Source organism: Mobula birostris, chromosome 24, assembly GCF_030028105.1.
Source record: "Mobula birostris isolate sMobBir1 chromosome 24, sMobBir1.hap1, whole genome shotgun sequence".
In the NCBI taxonomy this organism is placed as follows: Eukaryota; Metazoa; Chordata; class Chondrichthyes; order Myliobatiformes; family Myliobatidae; genus Mobula; species Mobula birostris.
This window is the reverse complement of record NC_092393.1, coordinates 56,496,001-56,518,206: the sequence shown is the minus strand read 5'-3', so window position 1 is coordinate 56,518,206 and position 22,206 is coordinate 56,496,001. Positions and strand designations below refer to the sequence as shown.

Here is a 22,206-nt window from a genome sequence, read left to right as displayed (position 1 = left end):
ATTTTGATGGGGAAGACTTGTCAGTGCAGTTCAGAGTAAAAGGTCTAATGACTGTTTCCAAGAAGCACAGAGTGCCAGAGAATGGAGCTGTATTAGTTGTGTGATGGAAGGAAATAGGCTCAATCTGCTTCCTCATCTCAAGCAAAAACTCAGTGGCCCAAAGCGAAGTGAAATTGAATCTTTTTTTTTCTTGAGCAAATGTTGCATGGGAAATGGTGTATACTTCAGATAATGCAGCCACCTTGCAACTTTGGTGCTGGCCAACCAGATTTACAAGACTATAGGATGTTGGGCAGCCTGGTAGCATCGGGCATCGCTTTACAACACTCGCTGCAGATTGGGGTTTCATCCCTGCTGCTCTCTGTAAGGAGTTTATATGTTCTCCCCATGACTCTATGGGTTTCCTTTGGTACTTCAGTTTCCTTTCACATTCCGAAGATGTACTGGTTAGGGTGAGTGAGTCCTGGGCATTATATGTTGGTGTTGGAAGCATGGTGACACTTGCGGGTTACCCAACACAATCCTCGCTGATTTGATTTAATACAAACAACACATTTCACTGTCTGTTTTGATATAACACTAATCTTTATATTCCTATTTATACCTAAACATTCAATTATTTCACTTTTTTTTTTTTTTTTTTACCCGTTACATTGTTGTATAATGTGCTTCCAGTGAACCTGGTGATCTTAAAAGAGAATGGGAAATATATAGACACTCAGGACCCCAGCTCTTGTCAGTGTTCCTGACCTCTGGTGTTACAACAGCATACCTGGCCCTCCGTCCAGTCCTTGGTGATATTCCAGGGCCCATTTACACTGTGTATCCTTAGCACACACTGGACTAAGTGAACCAGGTGACAAACCGTCAGGATTTCAAGCAGATCTGCAAATTTAAAATGTGGGGAAATGGCTTGCTGTGATTTTGATCCCTACTTTGTTTTGCAGCGGAAAAACAGAAAACTTAAGAAAACCCAGTCACAATCTTCTCTGAATCAGATGATGATTGAGGTAAGCCAGATACCTACAGAGAAACTTTAAGCATCACAGCTTGAAACTTGTTTCTCTTTCAAACTCATCCCATTGTTATTGTTAGAAGTTAGAGTATTTTTTCAAAAACTTCCCAATTTCTTTACACAAATAATTTTCCATTCACTGCTGCAAATAATGAGGACTCTCTTGTAATTCACCATACTTGCTTTTTGTATCATTGCGACAATGAAGGTGGTAATACCTATTTTTACATAGAACACTGCAGCACAGTACAGGCCCTTTGGCCCACGATGTTGTGCCAACCTTATAACCTCGTTTAAGATCAATCTAACCCTTACCTCCCACGTATCCCTCCATTTTCCTTCATCCATGTGCCTATCTAAGAGTCTCTTCGATGTCTCTAATACATCTGCCTCTACCACCACTCCTGCAGGGTGTTCCTCTCTTAATGTAAAACAAAACTTTCCTCTGATATTCGCACCATGTAATTATTTATTGATTTGATTTGGAAATTATAACACAGTTTAACTGTAGTACTTTTAAAATTCTATTTGGGTGGTTTTTGTATTGGTGGCATGCTTTGAAATGAAAATTGTGATTAATAATCTTTCAAAAGGATAAGAACATTTGTAGTGATGAATCAGAAATGGAAAATTATTTTATCAACAGTTCTTGAGTGTATTTGTGGTGCAAAGTATTAATCATCTTGAGAATCATAATATTTGAGTCCAGTTGAGAATAAAATGAACTCTGGCAGCTTAAACACAGGATTAATACTGCAGAGTATTAAATGGGCACAGCTTTTGGATGTACTTCATAACAATAGTTTATTGTTCAGCTAAGGTAAATGCCTTCCCTTCCTGATTTAAAGTTAATGTTCAGTTCATATTTTTGGTCTCAGAATAACTGTTTGGACTTAGAGAGGCCTGTCTCCTTGGTGCTCCAAAGTATTATCCTGACTGAGTTAGGCAAGTTGCATTTTGATATTTGTTTGTTAGGGGCTGTGTAATTTATTGTATATTCTTTCACAGTGTGAATCAAATGAAAAAATAGATGAAAAATTAAATCCATTGTTGAGTAATCTGCTGGATCCCAATGCACAGCAAATGATTACACAGATTGCTTCGATTCTGGTAACCAGATGTATGATACAGAACAAGTTCTACCCCAAGAATGCACTAGTGAAGCTATTACAGACACAAATGCTTTCTTACAGGTGAGAAAAATATCTTAACCCCCAAAACAAAAAATGCCACTTTTACCTAATTGAAGTTAACATTTTGCCTCAGATATAGTTTTATTATTTAGTATAAAGTGATCACTCAAGTTGAGTATGGTGTTCTGCTAAGGGTTTCTCTGTTAGTGGGTTCTAAGGTGGCTGTTGAGGCCAATCCAGAATCCACATGTTCTGGTGCAGTATGGGCAAGAGTGGGGCTGTGATTAGCAGTTGGGCTTGAGTGAAATAAAGCTTCAGGTACTGCTTTTCCTTTCCACTTGGCCCTTGCTATTTGTGGCCGAGAAGGTTAAAAACCGACCTGTACTAGTATAAGCTGAGAGTATCCGCAGAAAGTGGAGCACTGTCTTGACTCAATATTTCCACATTCTAAGCATGAGATTTCAGTGATAAGTTTTTGTTCTTAACACTGGTAGTACCGAGTGTTTAAAAACACAGGAAAAATTATTAATGGTGTTAAATAGCTTCCATCATAGACAAATTGAGATAGAGCCACAAGGGGCACCGTGGTAGCATAGTAGTTAGTGTGACACAATTACAGCTCAGAGCATCGGGGTTCAGTTCCAGTTCCTTTCTGTAAGAAGTCTCTGTGTGTCCTCCCCGTGGAATGTGTGGATATTCTCCAGGTGCTCCAGTTTCCTCCCACAGTCCAAAGTTAGTAAGTTAGTTGGTTATTGCAAATTGTCCTGACAATCTCACCTGGTCCAGGAACACCACTGGGATTGTGAAACGGGCCCAGCAGAGATTGCACTTTCTGAGGAAGCTTAAACAAGCATCACTCCCCACTAACATCTTAACTACATTCTACAGAGGCGTGGTTGAGAGTGTGCTGACCTTTTGCATCACAACCTGGTACTCCAGCTGCAGTGCTGTTGACAAAAAAGCCTTGTAGAGAGTGGTTAGGGGAGCAGAGAAGATTATTGGGGTCTCCCTACCTTCTGTCCAAGACCTCTTTCAGAGTCGATGCCTCCAGAAGACACGGTACATCATTAAAGACCCCTCACACCCTCTCCATGAACTGTTTGTTCTTCTGCCATCAGGCAAATGTTACAGGAGCATCAAAACTAAAACCACAAGGTGACTAAACAGCTTCCTCCCACAGGCAGTCAGACTGCTAAATAGCTGCTCCACCTGACTCTGCTTTGGACACTTTTAACTTGCACTGGACACTTATAACTGATCTAACTGACATGTGACTGTTGTGTTTTACTATTTATTGTTATGTTTATTATTTAGTGTTGCGTTTGTTATGTTATGATTGCACTGCCCCTGAGAAACGCTGTCTCATTCTGCCCTGCAGAGCTCTTGTATGGTTAGAATGACAATAAAGTTTTTTGAATCTTTGAATAGGCTAGTGTTAAATATTTGGGTTGCTGGGCAGGGCAGCTCATTGCACCAGAAGTGTCTGTTTCGCACTGTTTCTCCAAATAAGGATTTGTTTATCAGCTCTCACACCCTTGTCAATCACTCCTGCATTGCTGAATATGTAATTAATTTTTTGTAATAATTATATAATCAAAATGTTACCAGGGTGGAGTATTTGTTGGGTTATGCAGGATCTTTGTGGATTGAAGTTGCCATTTAGTTTAATCATGTTCAGATGGCAGGTGAACAAACCAAAACATCTGCTTCTCTCCCCACAGACAGCATCTGACTTTTTGTTCTCAGCACTGCATTTCTCTGTAGGGTATTGCTCACATTGACGTCAATCTGTTGCACCAATAAAGTCATGTCACAGCTGTCGTTTGTGATCTCAAGCTGCAGATGTTTGGTTTGAAAGATTATCTCATGATAGTGTTGTGAAAGAGGATAGCTGTTTAGCGACACTATAACCTGTTGAAGGGAGCCCTCAAATAGTTGCTGCCTTAAAGGTTTTCTCAAATTTAAAAGGTATATTCTGGTGTAAAATGTTCTTTCACGGCATTACATGAATATCACGAACTTGCATGAATATGTGAAGGATAAGAAAAGTTCAAGGTGCCTATGTTACCATGTACCACCTTGAGATTCATTTTCTTGCAGGTACTTATAGGAATAAATGGTGAAGAAATAGAATAGAATCTATGAAAAACCATACATCAAAAACGTTGAACAAACATCCAATGTGCAAAAGAAGACAAACTATGCAAATAAGTCATGTGATATTAGAAAATCTGCTCTGTCCTGATTCTCGATTTAAGGAGCAGTTATCAGATTGATGTACAACTCTAATGACTAGGCCAGAAGTGGTAAAACCTCTGAAAGAGCCATTAAATTAATGCCCCTATCTCCAAGTCCTTTTACAGCACCAAATCATTTCCCTTATGAAACTGAGTCAGTTTCCACCAACCTTTTAGGAAGCACATTCCTCATCGTAACTTGCATTGTTTTCTGATTCTTCTGTTTCTTGAAATCTGCCTTCTCCTACAAAGTAGTATCAACTGTATATCGAGCAATGCACACAAAATGCTGGAGGAACTCAGCAGGCCAGTTAGCAACTATGGAAAATAGTACAGTCGAAGTTTCGGGCTGAAACCTATCAGCAGGACAGCTGTATCTGTACTGTATATCTTCATTTTAAAATAAAATTGTCACTCTGATCATTTCCAATTAGCAATACTTGTTCTATTTGGTTGTGAAATGATTATCCTAAAGAAAAGCCTTAACTGCCAATTTATTTTTCAGACTAAACTAATTCATCAACATAAAGTATATGCTGCGCACTATTTTAGTAGAGCTTTGGTAAAGACCATTAGACATAGGAGCAGAATTAGGCCAGCTGGCCCATCAAGTCTGCTCCGCCATTCAATCATGGCAGATCCTTTTTTTCCCCTGTCTCCTCCTCAACCCCACTTCCCGGCCTTCTCCCCGTAACCTTTCATGCCATGTCCAATCAAGAACCTATCAATCTCTGCCTTGAATATGCGTAACGACCTGGCCTCCACAGCTGCATGTGGCCACAAATTCACCACCCTTTGGCTTACGAAATTTCTTTGCATCTGTTTTAAAAGGGTGCCCCTCTACCCTGAGGCTGTGCCCTCTTGTCCTAGACTTTCCCACCATGGGAAACATCCTTTCCCCATCTACTCTGTCTAGGAATCAATGAGACTCCCTCCTCATCCTTTTGAATTCCAGTGAGTACAGACCCAGAGCCATCAAATGTTCCTCGTATGATAACCCTTTCATTCCTGGAATCATCCTTGTGAATCTCCTCTGGACCCTCTCCGATGCCAACACATCTTTTCTAAGATGAGGGACCCAAAACTGTTCACAGTACTCAAGGTGAGGCCTCACCAGTGCCTTATAAAGCCTCAGCATCACATCCTTGCTCTTGTATTCTAAGCCTCTTGAAATGAATGCTAACATTGCAATTGCCTTTCTCACCACTGACTCAAGTTAACCTTCAGGATGTTCTGCACAAGGACTCCCAAGTCCCTCTGCATCTCAGATTTCTGGATTTTCTGCCCATTTAGAAAATAGTCTCCACATTTATTTCTACTACCAAAGTGCGTGACCTTGCATTTTCCATCACCGTATTTCATTTGCCACTCTCTTGCCTATTCTCCTAATCTGTCTAAGTTCTTCTGCAGCCTACCTGTTTCCTCAACATGACCTGCCCCTCCACCAATCTTCGTATCAAACTTGGCAACAAAGCCAAATATTCCATCATCTAAATCATTTACATACAGCATAAAAAGAAGTGGTCCCAACAGCGACTCCTGCAGAACACCACTAGTCACTGGCACCCAACCAAAAAAGAATCCTTTTATTCCCACTCGCTGCCTCCTACCAATCAGCCAGTGCTCTAACCATGTCAGTAACTTTCCTGTAATACCATGGGCTGTTAACCTAGTAAGCAGCCTCATGTGTGGCACCTTGTCAAAGGCCTTCTGAAAGTCCAAGTTCACAACATCCACTGCATCTCCTTTACCTATCCTACTTGTAATATCCTGAAAGAATTCGAACAGGTTTGTCAGGCAGGATTTTCCCTGAACGAAGCCATGCTGACTTTGTACTACCTTGTCCTGTGTCACCAAGTACTCTATCACCTCATCCTTAACAACTGACTCCACCGTCTTCCTAACCACTGAGGTCGGGCTAACTAATCTATTATTTCCTTTCTGCTACCTTCCTCCTTTCTTAAAGAGTGGAGTAACATTTGCTATTTTCCAGTCCTCTGGCACCATCCCAGAGTCCAATGATTTTTAAAAGATCATTTCTAATACCACCACAGTCTCTAATGCTACCACTTTCAGAACCCTTGGGTGCAGTTCATCTGGTCCTGGTGACTTATGTACCTTTAGGTCTTTCAGCTTTTTGAGCACTTTCTCTCTTGTAACAGTAACTGCACCCACTTCTCTTCCTTCACACACTACAACATAAGACATACTGTTAGTGTCTTCCACAATGAAGACTGATGCAAAATACTCATTTAGTTCATCAGCCATCACCTTGTCCCCCTTTATTATTTCTCCTGCCTCATTTTCTAGCAGTCCTATATCCACTCTCATTTCTCTTTTATTTTTAACATACTTGAAAAAACTTTTACCGTCCACTTTGTATTATTTGCTAGCTTAATTTCATATTTCATTTTTTCCCTTTCTAATGATTTTTTTTATTAGTTGCTCTCTGTAGGTTTCTAAACTTCCCAATCCTCTAATCTTTCCACTAATTTTTGCTTTGTCGCATGCCTTTTCTTTTGCTTTTACTATAGCTTTGACTTCCCTTGTCAGCCACAGTTGTACTATTTTACCATTTGAGTATACCTTCATTTTTGAAATACGCATGTCCTGCACCTTCCTCATTTTTCCCAGAACCGCACGCCATTGCTGCTCTGCTGACATCCCTGCCAGCAGCTCCTTCCAATTTACTTTGGCCATCTCCTCTCTTGTACCACTGTAATTTCCCTTGCTCCACTGAAATACTGCTATATCAGACTTTACTTTCTCCCTGTCAGATTTCAAGTTGAACTCAATCATATTGTGATCACTGACTCCTAAGGGTTCTTTTACCTTAAGCTCCCTAATTGCCTCTGGTTCATTACATAACACCCAATCTAATATAGCTGATCCCCTAACAACAGGAATTCTGCAGCTGCTGGAAATTCAAGCAACACACATCAAAGTTGCTGGTGAACGCAGCAGGCCAGGCAGCAACATTGATGTGTGTTGATAGTTGATCCCCTAGTAGGCTCAATGACAAACTGCTCTAAAAAGCTATCCCTTAGGCATTCAACAAACTCACTCTCTTGAGATCCATTACCAATCTGATTTTCCCAATCGACCTGCATGTTAAAATCTCCCATGACTGCCATAACATTACCCTTTTCTATTTCTTGTAACCTGTGGTCCACCTCCCAGCCACTGTTGGGAGGCCTGTATATAACTGCCATCAATGTCCTTTTACTCTTGCAGTTTCTTAACTCAACCCACAAGGGTTCAACATCTTTTGATCCTATAGCACACCTTTCTACTGATTTGATGCCATTATTTACCAGCAGAGCCACACCACCCGCTCTGCCTACCTTCCTATCCCTCCGATATAACGTGTAACCTTGGACATTCAGTTCCCAACTACAGCCATCCTTCAGCCATGATTCAGTGATGGCCACATCATCACACCTGGTAATTGGTAATATTGCAACAGGATCATCCACCTTATTTCTTATACGATGTGCATTTAGATAAAACGCCTTGAGTACTGTATTTGCTGTCCTTTCTGACTCTACATCCCTAATGATTTGATACTCAGCCTGTATCATCACCATCACCTGCCTGCCCTTCCTGACAGTCTGACTGCACGCTATCTTTACTTTTTTACCATCCATCCTTTCCTGAGTCCTTTCACTCTGGTTCCCACCTCCCTGCCAAGTTAGTTTAAACCCTCCCCAACAGCTCTAACAAACCTGCCCGCCAGAATATTGGTCCCCGTCGGGTTCAGGTGCAACCAATCACTTCTGAACAGGTCATACCTCCCCCAGAAGCGATCTCAATTATCCAAGAACCTGAACCCCTGCCCCCTGCACCAGCTTCTCAGCCATGCATTTATCTGTCAAATCATCCTGTTTCTACCCTCACTGGCGTGTGGCACAGGTAGCAATCCAGAAATTACTGCCTGGGATGTCCTGCTTCTCAGCTTTCTCCTTCGCCCTCTAAATTCTCTTTTCAGGACCTCATTGCTTTTCCTTCCTATGTCATTGGTACCATTATGTACCAAGACATCTGAGACATCCCTGACCCTGGCACCTGGGAGGCAGTGTACCATCCAGGTGTCCCATTCACATCCACAGAATCTCTTGTCTGTTCCCCTCACTATCAAATTCCCTGTCACTATAACTCCCTTCTTCTCTCTTTCCTTTCTGCACCACAGATGCTTGCTCAGTGCCTGTAACCTAGTCGCCATGGCATTCTCACAGGTAGTCATACCCCACAAAGGTATCCAAAGCGGTATACTTGTTTTTGAGGGGAGTGGCCACAGGGGTGCTCTGCTCAAACTGCCTATTTCCATTTCTCCTGACAGTCACCCAGCTACTCGCCTCCTGCAACTTCAGCGTGACTGCTTCCCAGTAACTTTGATCAATTATATCCTCGCTCTTCCGTACGAGCCGAAGGTCCTCCAGTTGCTGCTCCGGATCCCTAACACGGTCTTCAAGAAGCTGCAGCCGGATGCACTTCACGCAGATGTAATTCCCCGGGAGACTCTGGGTCTCCCAGTTCTCCAACATCAGGCACGTAGAGCACACCACAGCCATTTAAGTGGTACAATGAGAGAGGGAGGGAAACAAAAAGGAAACCTTGGTACTTTAATTTATTAGGGGTATGAGCAACCAATCTTTGAGTTTGTGGAGATTCAGCAAACTTCTATCGATGTGCAGTGCAGAGTATACTGGCTGGCTGCATTACAGCCTGGTATGGAAAATCCTACAATAAGTCGTAGATACAGCCCAGTCCATCACAAGTAAAACTCTTCCAATCATTGAGCACATCCACATGGAACTCTGTCGCAGGAAAGCTGCATCTGTCATCAGGGGCACCCACCACCCAGGACATGCTCTCGTCTCGCGGCTACAGGAGCCTCAGGATTCTCACCCACAAGGTTCAGGAGCCATGAGCCATCAGCCATCAGGCTCTTCAACCAAAGGGGATAATTTCACTCAACTTCACTTGCCACATCATTGAAATGTTTCCACAACCAACTTTCAAGGATTCTTCATCTCATGTTCTCTATTTATGTTTTATTATTATTATTTCTTTTTGTATTTGCACAGTTTGTTGTCTTCTGCACACTGGTTGAATGCCCTGTTGGGTGCTGTTTCACTGATTCTGTTATGGTTATTATTCTTTAGGTTTATTGAGTATGCCCACAAGAAAATGAATCTCAGGGTTGTGTATGGTGACGTGTATATATTTAGATAAAATTCACTTTGAACTTTGAAAACTTGCCTTGAGAGTGAAGATGTCTTGTGAGAAGTTATGGATTTGAAACTGATGATTCTTTTTCAGCTTATGTCCGGATTTGATAGCAGTCGCCATGAATAAAGCAGACTATTACCTCCTGCAGCTATGCCTAAAGCATTTCCCTGATATCCCAGAGGCTGTGGTATGTGCCTGTTTGAAGTTTTTCCTCAAGTAAGTATTAAGTTAAGCAGTCTTGTGGAATGTAAGTTTTTAAACTAGAAGATTGGTGGAGTCATAGATATCAAAGAAGGTTACAGAGATGGGTCAACTGGAAAAAAAATGAGCATAGCAGTGGCAGATGGAATTTAAATCAGGCAAAGGTAAGGTGACACAGAAAATGGTTGAGCAACTCAGCAGGTCAGACAGCATCTATGGACAGAAATGGCGTTTGGCATTTCAGGCTGAGACCCTTCACCTGGACTGAGGAAGAAGCCAGAACAAGAATGTGAGGGGAGGGGAAAGAGGGCAAACTGGCAGGTAATGACCAGGTGAGGGGGGAAGATGGGTGGGGAGCGGTGATGAAATGAGAAGCTGGAATGTGATAGTGGCAAAATATAAAGGGCTGAAGAAGGAGGACTGTGATAGGAGAGGACAGTGAATTTAGAATCTTTGAATGGTCCATTAATTATCATAGTTTGTATGCAGTATACAACCCTGAGATTCATCTTCCTACAGACAGCCACCAAACAAAAACCAAGGAACCCATTCAAAGAAAAATCATCACCCCCCCCTCCCCCATGCACAGAAAAAACCATGCAAATGGGGAAATAACACAGAATATAAAACACTTAACCCCCAAAGTCATCAAAAGAGTACAGGTATATCCAACCAACACACACAAAAGTTGCTGGTAAACGCAGCAGGCCAGGCAGCATCTCTAGGAAGAGGTACAGTCGACGTTTTGGGCTGAGACCCTTCGTCAAGACTAACTGAAAGAAGATCTAGGAAGAGATTTGAGAGGGGGAGGGGACAGTGGATTGGCAAAAGGATTATGAGAGGATCATGGGACAGGAGGCCTAGGGAGAAAGAAAAGTGGGAGGGGGGAAAGCCCAGAGGATGGGCAAGGGGTATAGTGAGGGGGACAGAGGGAGAAAAAGGAGAGAGAGAAAAAGAATGGGTGTATAAAAATGAATAACAGATGGGGTACGAGGGAGAGGTAGGGCATTAACAGAAGTTGGAGAAGTCAATGTTCATGCCATCAGGTTGGAGGCTACCCAGACGGACTACAAGGTTTTGTTCCTCCAACCTGAGTGTGGCTTCATCTTTCCAGTAGAGGAGGCCGTGGATAGACATATCAGAATGGGAATGGGGCGTGGAATTAAAATGTGTGGCCACTGGGAGATCCTGTTTTCTCTGGGGGACAGAGCATAGGTGATCTCCCAGTCTGCATCGGGTCTCACTAATACATAGAAGGCTGCATCGGGAGTATGGGACGCGGTATATCACCCCAGCCGACTCACAGGTGAAGTGTCGCCTCACCTGGAAGGACTGTCTGGGGCCCTGAATGGTGGTAAGGGAGGAAGTGTAAGGGCATGTGTAGCACTTGTTCCGCTTACAAGGATAAGTGCCAGGAGGGAGATCAGTGGGGAGGGATGGGGGGGGAAACGAATGGACAAGGGAGTTGCGTAGGGAGCAATCCCTGTGGAAAGCGGGGGGGGGGCGGGTGGGAAAGATGTGCTTAGTGGTGGGATCCCGTTGGAGGTGGCGGAAGTTACAGAGAATTATATGTTGGACCCGGAGGCTGGTGGGGTGGTAGGTGAGGACAAGGGACAAGGGGAACCCTATTCCTAGTAGGGTGTCCAATTTAGTTCAGATCAGTCTGGCGCTGTGTTGTTTGTTAACTCAGGCTGCAGATCCACTCTGTCCCAGTCATGGAGAAAAGGAAGGAGGTAATGTATTTGGGGACATCGGGTCATATCAGGACATATAGAATAAATGTCAAGGACCTTAGTGTTGATGTACAGAGGTACCTTGGGGCAGAAATCCATGGTTCCCTGAAAATGGTAGGTAGCTCTATAGGCAGAGGAATTGAGCACGAGTTGTGATGCCATATAGTTTTCGGCTGCATTTTAGCTGTTGTGTACAATTGTGGTTGCCACTCTACAGGAAGGTTGTGGTATCGTTAGAAAGAATGTAGAAGGGGCTCACCAGGATGTTGCCTGGAATAGAGGGATTTAGTTACAAGGAGAGATCAGATGGATTGGATTATTTTTTCTGAACATAGCGGACTGAGGGGTGAATTTAGAGACTTGAGGTCATGATAAGTCTTTTTCCCATGTTAGGGAAGTCTATAAGACTAGTGGCCTGAAGGTAATGAGCACAATTTGCATGGGAAATAGTGTACACAGTAAAAATCCAATAATCTAGCTGTCTTGCAACTTTGGTGTCAGATGAGCAGAGTTTACAGATTATTGACTGTTATGAATACCGAAACACACAATTATTTCACATTTTTTACTCATTATATATGGCTATTAAACTCTGCCACCACCAAGGTCTCATCACATATGAAGCTTCAGTAGTGTTATACTGTTTACTTTTTAACTTGTGTCGTAACTGCACTATTATTTATTAATTTGTTTGTGTTAATGTTACTTTGTGTGTGAGTTGTATGTACTGTGTTGTGCGCCTTGGTTTTGGAGAAGTGTTGCTTCGTAAGCTTGAATTACAATGAACTGAACTTCAGTATAATAAACATCCCAGTGAATTCAGTGAGTTTAAAGAGAAGGGTAAATACACAAATACTCAGGACCCCAATTCTTGTCAATGTTCCTGACGTCGAGTGAGGGTTGGGGAGGGTAGATTTAAAGAAGATTTGAGGTCGTGGTTATATGGAATGAGCTGCCAGGAGAGGAGATAGGCAGATATAATTAGAACATTCAAAAGGCATTTGGACATGAGGAGCAGGGGTATATGGTCATAATGAGGGCATATAAACTTAACTTGGACTCAACAATTGGCATGCTTTGAATAGTATTTCATCACTTTTAACTTCAACTTGCATTTTGGTAGTTTACAAAAGAGCAAAGTTTGCTGCAAGTGAAAACTTGAGAAAGTACAGGTAGAAAATACGGTGCAAGGCCATAATGAGATAAATGGTGAGATCAAGAATCTACCTTATCATAGTAGAGGACCGTTCAATACTCTTACAACAGTGGGGTAGGATCGGTCTGAAAGCATGTACCGTCAGGCTCATTGACGTCCATTATCCTGCTGCTTATAGAGCATGAATGATTAATCCCAAGTATAATAAGATGGACTCATGTGCTTGCAGTCTCCCTCATTACGGCCTTACACCTGATTGTCTATTTACACTAACTCTGTAACTGAAACACTTCCTGCATTCTGTTATTGCTTTTACCTTGTACTGCCTCAGTGCTTTGTTTTGATAAAATCTGTAGACAAGTTTTTTGACTGCACCTCAGAACAGGTGAAAATAATAAACCAGTTTACTTATAACTTGATAGATAAAGTAAAAGCAGATTTAATAACTTTTGGAACATTGGATCCCTGCATAACTGCTTCTGCGTCCATTTATTTGGCATCCCCATGTAGTTATATGGTCAAATCGGTAATGCAGCTGAGCTGGTTAGCTGATTGTGATCATACAATTAATACCAAATATAAAACTTGCTGTGCCATCAACTTGTAAAGCATGAGTCTGTGTTCTGTCTGTTTGATTGCTGTTATAGATAGTTTTTATTGTGTTTTTGCTTATGTTTCTAACACAATGAGTCAGGTACAGTTCATATTAGTGGCCAACATTCTTCAGCCTTTGCTTCAGGCCATGTGCTCAGATCAGGGTGTGTCCAGGATACGTGCATTATCAACTTCCAAAAAAGTATTTGTGATTTCAGCTGTTTCTTACTTTCTTGTTAAAAGAACTTGTATTTAAAGATCACTGAAGCCTCAACACCTGTAATTCTTCCCCAGTGCCAGTGAAACGGATCTGGAGGAGGTCATTGTGGACTCTCACAATGCAGCTTCATACATGGAAGTAGATCAGAGTTCCTCAAAGCCTGAGGAGAATATGGAAATAGTAGAAAATGGCTTCAATTCAATTTTAACCAAAGATGACAGCGGTAATTTTCCAATACATGTGGACAACAGCAATGTTCCAGCAGAGGAATATGTCAAAGATTCTTGGAAGTCTGCAACAGATTCAGTGTGTCCTGTTGGTCTTAAAAAGGCAGCTTTATTGTATCCTTCCCAGTGTGTCCAATTGAGATAATGGGAAATTAAGTTTCCTTGCTACTCAGCTTAAAGAGTTCACAATAAGTTTATTATCAAAGAACGCATATGTCACCATGTGTTTCCCAGAGATTTTCTTGCAGGCATTCATTGAAGAACAAAAATACAATAGAATCAGTGGAAAAACTACACACAAAGACTGTCAAACAACCAATGTGCAAGTTTTATGCTGTGTTGTAACTTTTCAGTTGTTATTGTGTAAAACCTTAGTTTGGAGAGAAGATTCAATGGGCGGAATGGTGTGATTCTGTTCCTGTATCTTGTTTTATAATTCTGAAAATTGAAACAGTGAGTAACAACTCCAGTGGAAAAATTTGGCTGATAATTGATCTTTTATTTGGAGCTTCCTCGATTCTCCTCTAATTAATCCTAACAAAGGGGAGAAAATAATTCCAAATTCTCGATTATTAAATGCTGGAGGAGATGTTACGACTTTGAATTATTCGGTTGCTTCCAAACAAAGGTACGGTCTCATTCTGTCTTAACCAGGGCATAGAGTAGGAAACCACAAGGTGAACAGTTCCCTGTTAAACTGCACCATGATGCTGCATTTCCACATGTGTTCCAGGACTGAAATAAGACATAGGAGCACAATTAAGCAATTTGGTTCATTGAGTCTTCCAGCCATTCCATCATGTCTGGTTTATTTTCTCATTCAACCCCATTCTCCTGCCTTCTCCCTGTAACCTTTGACACACCTGCTAATTAAGAACCTATCAAACTCCACTTAGAATATACCCAATGAACTGACCTCCATAGCCACCTGTAGTAATAAATTCCACAGGTCACCACCCTCTAACTAAAGAAATTCCTCCTTATCTCTGTTCTGAAGGGACCTTGTATTCCAAGGCTATGCCCTCTGGTACTAAGCTCTTCCACTGTTGGAAACATCCTCTCCACGTGTACTGTATCCAGACCTTTTGATTTCTGGGACTTTTCAATGAGATCCTCCCCCCCCCCCCACCATTATAAATTTGAAGTTAGATATGAGCTGCCTTTTTGACTTGAAGAGACCTGGAAGTCGTTCATTTGTGTGTGCTTGCCTGTGTAATGAGTCATTTTAAAATGTTAGCTGGATATTTGTACAAAGTTTTCCTTAACTGCAGCTCACAGGAATGAAATTCTACTGTCTTCATACAGTGAAGCTTTCCTTTTGCCTCCCCTCAAAGATCTCTCTGTTGCTCAAGTGATAGTAAGTGCAGTCTTTAAATGCTGTGTGTAGAAGTTAACTCATAAGTAACTGTTATTTTGCCAACCTCAGCAGTTCAAGGGAAGCCTAATAGCCTCACTTCTATGTGTCAATGCCAAAGTTGTAGGCTGACCCTGAGAACTCAGTCACTGAAAATTTAAATTTATTACACTGACCATAGAGTGCAGGAAGAATGTCTGGCATTCAGTGTCCAATGGTAAAGTTTGTTTCTGAGCAGTAAGTAACTGGGAAGGAAACATATGCATGCTCTTCATGACTTGTGGACATATTTTCGAAGCCTTTCTTTGAAAAGAGGGTGGCACATTAACACAATTAGTTAGAGTCAGTGACCCGGGTTCAATTCCACTGCTGGCTATAACGAGTTTGTACATTCCCCCTTTATATATCATATATAATTTTTTTTTCAGTTATACCAATATCTTGTTCAGGCCCTTCTCTTTCCCAGCTTCTTCCACCGTCTGTTGTTTCTAGAATTGTGTGGCACAGAAATGGCCTTGATGCCCATAACTTGGGAGGGTTGCAGGGAGTAGTTACCAGTGGAGTAATTTCTTTACTGATTTAAGGCTAGATAGATAGACATACTTCATTGATCCCGAGGGAAATTGGGTTTCGTTACAGCTGCACCAACTAAGAATAGAGCATAAATATAGCAATACAAACCACAAATAATAAAAAACAACAATATGCAAACTATGCCAGATGGAAATAAGTCCAGAACCAGCCTATTGGCTCAGGGTGTCTGACCCTCCACGGGAGGAGCTGCAAAGTTTGATGGCCACAGGCAGGAATGACTTCCCATGATGCCCAGTGTTGCATCTTGGTGGAATATGGCCGGAGTCTAACAGCAAAGAGTTCAATATCCGGGCTACAAACACATTCCTTGATTGTAATATGACCAGAATTGCACCATCTGTTGTTAACCAGAACAGCAAGTCCCCCTCCTTTATGCTTACTGCTCCCAGGCTTTTGGACTTGCAGCTTTTTCATAAAACATTTCTTTCTCCTTTCAGTCCATCCCATAGGGACTAACTTATTGTCCAGTTTTGAGAGTTCTACGTTGGCTGATGAAGCCCTTGCGGTTTCTGCAGACTGACAAGTGGGCTGCATGTTCCTTTCACTCTCTGTGCTCCCCTTGTCGAGCCTCAAGCTGCTCGGGCTTCTCCATTCTTTCAAGGAGATTTTGAGAGCATATCTATTGCTTTATTTTCCTGTCCGAGAAATACTTTGTGATGGTGTCAGGGTTGAGTGTTTGTGGTTATTTCAGGAGAATTTAAAATGTCTGCTCTGAATGGTCTAGACCTCAAAAACACAGAACGTTGGAGATCACTGCTACTTGGTGGACCTTGAGCTTGGTGCCAAATTTGACATCCTCAGTCTTGTGATAATTGTCTTCAGTTATCTGTAGGTTATAATGGGGTATTGCAGATGGTGAAAATTTTTGTTAACAAGGTTAGCCTTTGCTGAATGCTATTTCCCTTGAAACCTTGAAACTGAAAGCAATGATGTTTTGTAACACACAGAAGATGCTGGAAGAACTTAGCAGAGCAGGTCAGGCGGCATCTATGAAGAGAAATAAACAGTGCTGCCAGAGGTGGTTGTCGATTCAGATACTTCAGAGACACGAGAGATGAGCACATGGATGAAAGAAAAATAGAGGGTTGTGCAGGAGTGATGAGTTAGATTGATCTTAGGGTAGGTTAAAGGGCTGTGCTGTGCTGTAATGTTCCATGTTTCCAATGTTATAACCATGAGCATTGAAGACTTGAAACTCCTGTGGGCATAGCTGTTAAATTCTAATAACAAGCACCACTTCATGCTGTGATCTGGTTTTCACTACTCATAAGTAGATAATCCATCACAGTCAATGCTCTCATACTGGTGTTCTCATCCCTCTCCCTAGTTGTTTCTTGAGTACCTGCAGTACCTGTACATGAAGCAATGCCAAACGTTTGACACCATACTTCCAAGAGAGAGGATCCCCTCAACTGCTCAGGTACACAATAAAACCTTTCAGTCTATTCCATATTCTGCGTTTAAATCAGTGAGTGGTAATTCTGCTTTGTGTGACTGAGGCTACGTCCACACTACGCCGGATAATTTTGAAAACGAAGCCTTTTCTCTTCGTTTTGACTCTCTGTCCACACTAAAACAGCGTTTTCATCCCCCGAAAACAGAGATTTTCAGAAACGGTCTCCAGACTGAATAAATCTGAAAACGCCTAATATCCGTTGCAGTGCGTATGGGGTAACCGGAGCTTTTTAAAACTGCTGTCATGGCGTGCCAGAACAGATGGCAGCAGTGCGGCATTTCATTGTTTTCCTCTTATTATTATTATTATTACTACTTTATTGTCGCCAAACAATTGATACTAGAGCGTACAATCATCACAGCGATATTTGATTCTGCGCTTTGCAGAACCTAACAATTTCAGAACAGACGGCAGCGAGACTGAAGCGAGAATAGTTAGAAATGTACTCACCAAATACTTTGACCCATAGCTTACTGAATAAATAAGTATACTCACTTTGCCCTGTTTTCTGTCCTTGCTTGTATGAAGGTGGTTTACCTATTTATGCAAGTACTTCTCTGACAATAAATGTGTAACAGCCTAATGTAACATTGTATGGAAATGCAAGATAACACTGATGCAGACATGTTTTATACATTTAACAAGGTGCTTTATTAATGCAACAGAGTTGGTCAGTTTTTCAATGTTCGTCATCAGCCGGGTCATACTGTCCGTGAACTCCCTGTCAGTTGCCTCCATACGCTCCAGTATTTGATTTTTTTTTAGTTTTAAGTCCTCCTGCGCGAGACCCAAGAGCAATTCCTTTTAAGTTTTTCTACTCTGTAACTGGACAAACGCGCACTAAGTATACCGTTTCCTCTTCGTTTGTTTTCTGTGTGTCCTGCGCGTGCCCAGTAGAGGAGATTCGCCCAAATATCCGTGTTAGTGTGGACGGAGGTACTTTGAAAACGCTTAGTGTGTATGCTTGTCGTTTTTACTCATTTTCAAAATTATCTGGCGTAGTGTGGATGTAGCCTTAAACTATGGCATTTTTTTTTTAACCAATAACCACCTAAGTACCTTGAATTCTTTACATTGGGTGTTAATTGCAGTGCCAGCACCTACTGTCTGTCCCTAATAGCTGTTTATAATGAGGATCGGCGATCAGCTTTATTTGCCAGGTCCAATTACGTGTATTAGAAATTTGCTGTGTTGTGTTGGCAACGTGTAACAAAGAACAACACTCAACAATTATATAAAAAATAAAGTTCGATGTTAAAGTACAGAAATGAAATTAAATGTGCATAAATATTAGCATGTATTAAGTGGTTTAAAGTGTTTACAGTGCAGTGCAATGACAGGTTATAGAGGGGGTGGAGGGGCTAACTAGAAAGGTTGATCAGACTAACTGACTGGGGGATGAAACTTTTAAGATGGCGTGAAGTTTTTGTTTTAATAGCCCTATATTGCTTTCCAGAGGGATCTTTTGGAAAAGGCAATTCGCAATGATTTTTTTATTGTCCACTTCTTTGTCCTCGACATGTACAAGTCCAACAATGATGGTAGACTGCAGCCAAAGTCTGCTGTAATGTTTGTATACTGAGAGGATGCTGCACCAAACCATACAGTAATGGCTGACATGAGGATGCTTTCTGTAATGGCAGCAGGCAACTGCCGCAAGAAATGCATCCTCTGCCGAGCCTTTTTTGTGAGCGAAGGAGATGTGTTTCTCCCACAAGGTCCTGCAAAGTGATGATGCCCAGAAAGCTGATTGCTAACCATAGAGTTGTCAATAAGTGAGTGTAGAGGGAACTCACTTCCCCTGAAGTCGATATGTATCTCCACAATTTTGAGGGCATTCAGTTTCAAGTTGTCAAAATGAGTCCCTCCCCAAACCAGGTGTTTGAAGTAACCACATTGCTGTGGGTTTGATGTCAGTCACAGGCAAAATGTGTATAATATTGACAGATGTCATGTGCCGGTTGGGTATTTGTGACATCTCTGAAGTTTATTGGTTACCATTACTGAATAAAGTGTAAAATAATTTTCTCTCTGCCATTGAAAACTTGAAAAACTAAAACCTGTAAACATCTCAGTCCACTGGTTGTTCTCGTCGGAAGGAGGGATATCTGTAACCTCAATTTAATCGTGCATTTAGCATCAACAATAAAATGCTTTAAGCCATAGTTAGTTTGAGAAGTTTGAATAAGTATATAGATGGGAGGGGTATGGAGTGGTCTAACTAGAATGGTTTATCAGATTAACTGCTTGGGGGAAGAAACTTATAAGATTGTGTGATTGTTTTAAGAGCCCAAAAGGCAGTTTGCAGGGTGGGAAGTGTTCTCAATTATTTTTGCTGTCTGCAAATTTTTGGTGTCACATGGGACTAGGCAGAACTACAGTTTGGCATGGACTAGATAGTTCAAAGGGCCTGTTTTATGCTATAGCTCTCTGATTACATGATTGGAATATAAACCAGTGCATGGAGTGTTTGAGATGGAATAGCCTTGGTGTATTTAAGGGAAAGATGAATAAGGAGGAAGACATTCTGTCTGTTATATCTGTAGGGTTTGTTCTATTTTCCAGTTCAAATCTTAATGCTGTTGATTAATTACTTCCTAATGCATGTCTATATAATTTGTATGTAGTAATAAATGACTACATATGTGCTAACATATAGATGTGTACACCTATTATTAATGTGTATAACACTTCTGCCCTCAACAGCCTTTCAGACAATGGCTTCCGGCCCACTGTCATTTATTGGGTGCAAGAAAGTTTTCTGAACTTCTCTCATTTGTTTACTGCAGCCTTTTATTGACCTGCTGGTTCCTCACCTCCTGAGTTAGGACTGGATATTTGCTTCATCCTGTCTCAGACTCTCTTGCATCTTTTTTTGCCAAAAAATGGCCAGACTGTTTAATTGTTGCCCAAGCTGTGAAATAACATTTAATACAGTTCTAAGCATCCTCATCAAAAGACAAATCAAACCTGCACGTGCTAGAAATATGAAATAAAAAACAATTACATTGGCTGCCCGAGAAGCTGACTGTTTGGAATGTAATTTTGTCTGAGAAAGCTTGGTAAGATGATAGTTAGAAATTATAAGCAGTTTGTAGTGGTGAACAGTTCACTTATAGACAATCGTTTCAGGTCTTGGACTGGTTAAATCTGCTACTGGATGCTCACTTTACATTACTGGTGATGACATCAGAGGCACACGAGCTGCTTAAAAACTTTAACAGCTTCATCGCTTACCAGGTAAGGTTAAGTGTGTATTGACGTCACATTATCTCTTCGGGTCATTATTTTATTTTGAGATCAGCCTGAGTGCTTCACTGTAGAGTTATAAGTAGTCCTTTTTTTGTCTTTCGGAATGTAGCCATTGGGTTGGAATATTAAATTTGAATCCTGGGAACCAAGGCCTGGTGTCCCAGTATCTTTTTTTTTACTTGATTTACCACCCTTATTTTTCCAATTCTTTGAAACACATCTCGTGCTTTACTGTTCACACCATTGTCAAACAACTTTCCAATTCATTTTTCAAAGAATACTGAACTCAACAGCAGCTAAGGATGAGTCTCCCATGTTGTTAATGTTTTTAACCTTTCTTAATCTTAATATGTGGTTTGTTGACCAGGTGGGAACAAACTATTAATCGTTACTTTTATAACTCCACCGATCGCCTCACCTTCCACCTTCTGCAAAATCTCATCACTGGTTTTATCAGATTTGTACACTCAGTGCCGTTCTTTAATAGTTTTCTATCGTTGGGTGGCCAAAGCTTTACACAACACTCAGCAGACCTTGTACAGATTTTTTTTTAAATCCATCTCTGGAGATAAACCAGAGATTAATTGTGATGTTTCTCCGGACTTGTGTATTTGTACTATTACTGTAACTCTGTAGTGAACTTTTTAATAAATATCTTTGCATGTCTCAATGCATTTATATTCCCTCCTATGGATACATCCAGATTATTTTTAGATTAGATTAGAGTCCCCAACACCATACGAAACACCACTTACTATGTCTTTCATGCTGAAGAAATTCTTTTGCTCCACTCCACTCTGTCCTCTCCATCCCCTTTGCCATTGGACTCCCTTCATTTCACAGACCTTTATCTCTTCCTTGAGTGCCTTGGTTGAACAGAATAAAAATACTGTTCTGAAACTCCATATAGACTGAATTCTGGTCCCTTTCAGTCCACTTGTCTTCAAGAATTCCATGGGAATTCCTTAACCAACATAATTTGTATTTGTGGAAAATTGTTGACGTAAGGAAGTTGGGGAAAATGTTAAGCTGGACAGATGGCTTTGGATGCAGAATCATCTCTTGATATGCAATGGGCAGAAATGTTTAGAACTGTCAGCATGAAGTACATTTTGTTCAAATGTCCCAATGTAAGAATGCTTATACATGCTGCACACCAGACTCACTGGTTACTATTAATTTCTGACATTATTTAACTTCTCTGTACGACAGGTGAGGTTTTACTCTGAGCTGAACAAGATTGAGGAAAGCCTACAGAAACTACAGAAAGTGAAACCGCAGGATGATGGACTATATTCTATTGAAGTGATCAAAATTTGTTAATTAATCTTTTTCAAATAACTGTAATGTACTTGTTTTGAGTTGTATTTATGGTGTGTGAAAATATAAATTTTCTTATGTTCTACTACTTCTGGAATTAAAATTTTACTTTGTGTATTCCTGTTTCTGTCATTCATTGAATTGTTGCCAGATATTATCATCACTTCAATGTCTGGGTCTCATTCTGTAATTGGCAAATAGGACCATGGATATGTAAAGAATAGTATGTATGCAGTACCTCATTGCATACTACGTATCTGCTCTGAGATATTTCTAAAGTAGTTATGTAGTGTAGTGACTGATTTTCTACCCAACAAGATCCCAAAAATATCAATTAGTCAAGTGCCGTTTTGAGCTGTTTACAGTGGTTTCTGAAGGAGGAATGTTACCTAGGGTGTTTGGAATGACACTCTGCTTGTTCTACAGAAGTGGAATTTGAGAGCCTTTCTTGAGGAGGAATACTGGATCTCAAGGCCTGCCCA

General features: G+C 41.1%; 1 protein-coding gene across 1 annotated transcript in view; it reads left to right on the top strand.

Annotated features, from left to right (window-relative positions):
- Window positions 1-21,841, top strand: part of nol11 (nucleolar protein 11) — a 43,266-nt gene extending 21,425 nt beyond the window's left edge. Inside the window, exons 11-18 of the mRNA XM_072242258.1 lie at window positions 948-1,010; window positions 2,024-2,208; window positions 9,708-9,833; window positions 13,596-13,862; window positions 15,027-15,105; window positions 17,024-17,116; window positions 20,285-20,392; window positions 21,617-21,841. Coding sequence (XP_072098359.1) covers window positions 948-1,010; window positions 2,024-2,208; window positions 9,708-9,833; window positions 13,596-13,862; window positions 15,027-15,105; window positions 17,024-17,116; window positions 20,285-20,392; window positions 21,617-21,727 — 1,032 coding nt within the window. The 3' untranslated portion in view covers window positions 21,728-21,841. The remainder of the gene's footprint in view (window positions 1-947; window positions 1,011-2,023; window positions 2,209-9,707; window positions 9,834-13,595; window positions 13,863-15,026; window positions 15,106-17,023; window positions 17,117-20,284; window positions 20,393-21,616) is intronic.
- Window positions 21,842-22,206: the final 365 nt, after the last annotated feature.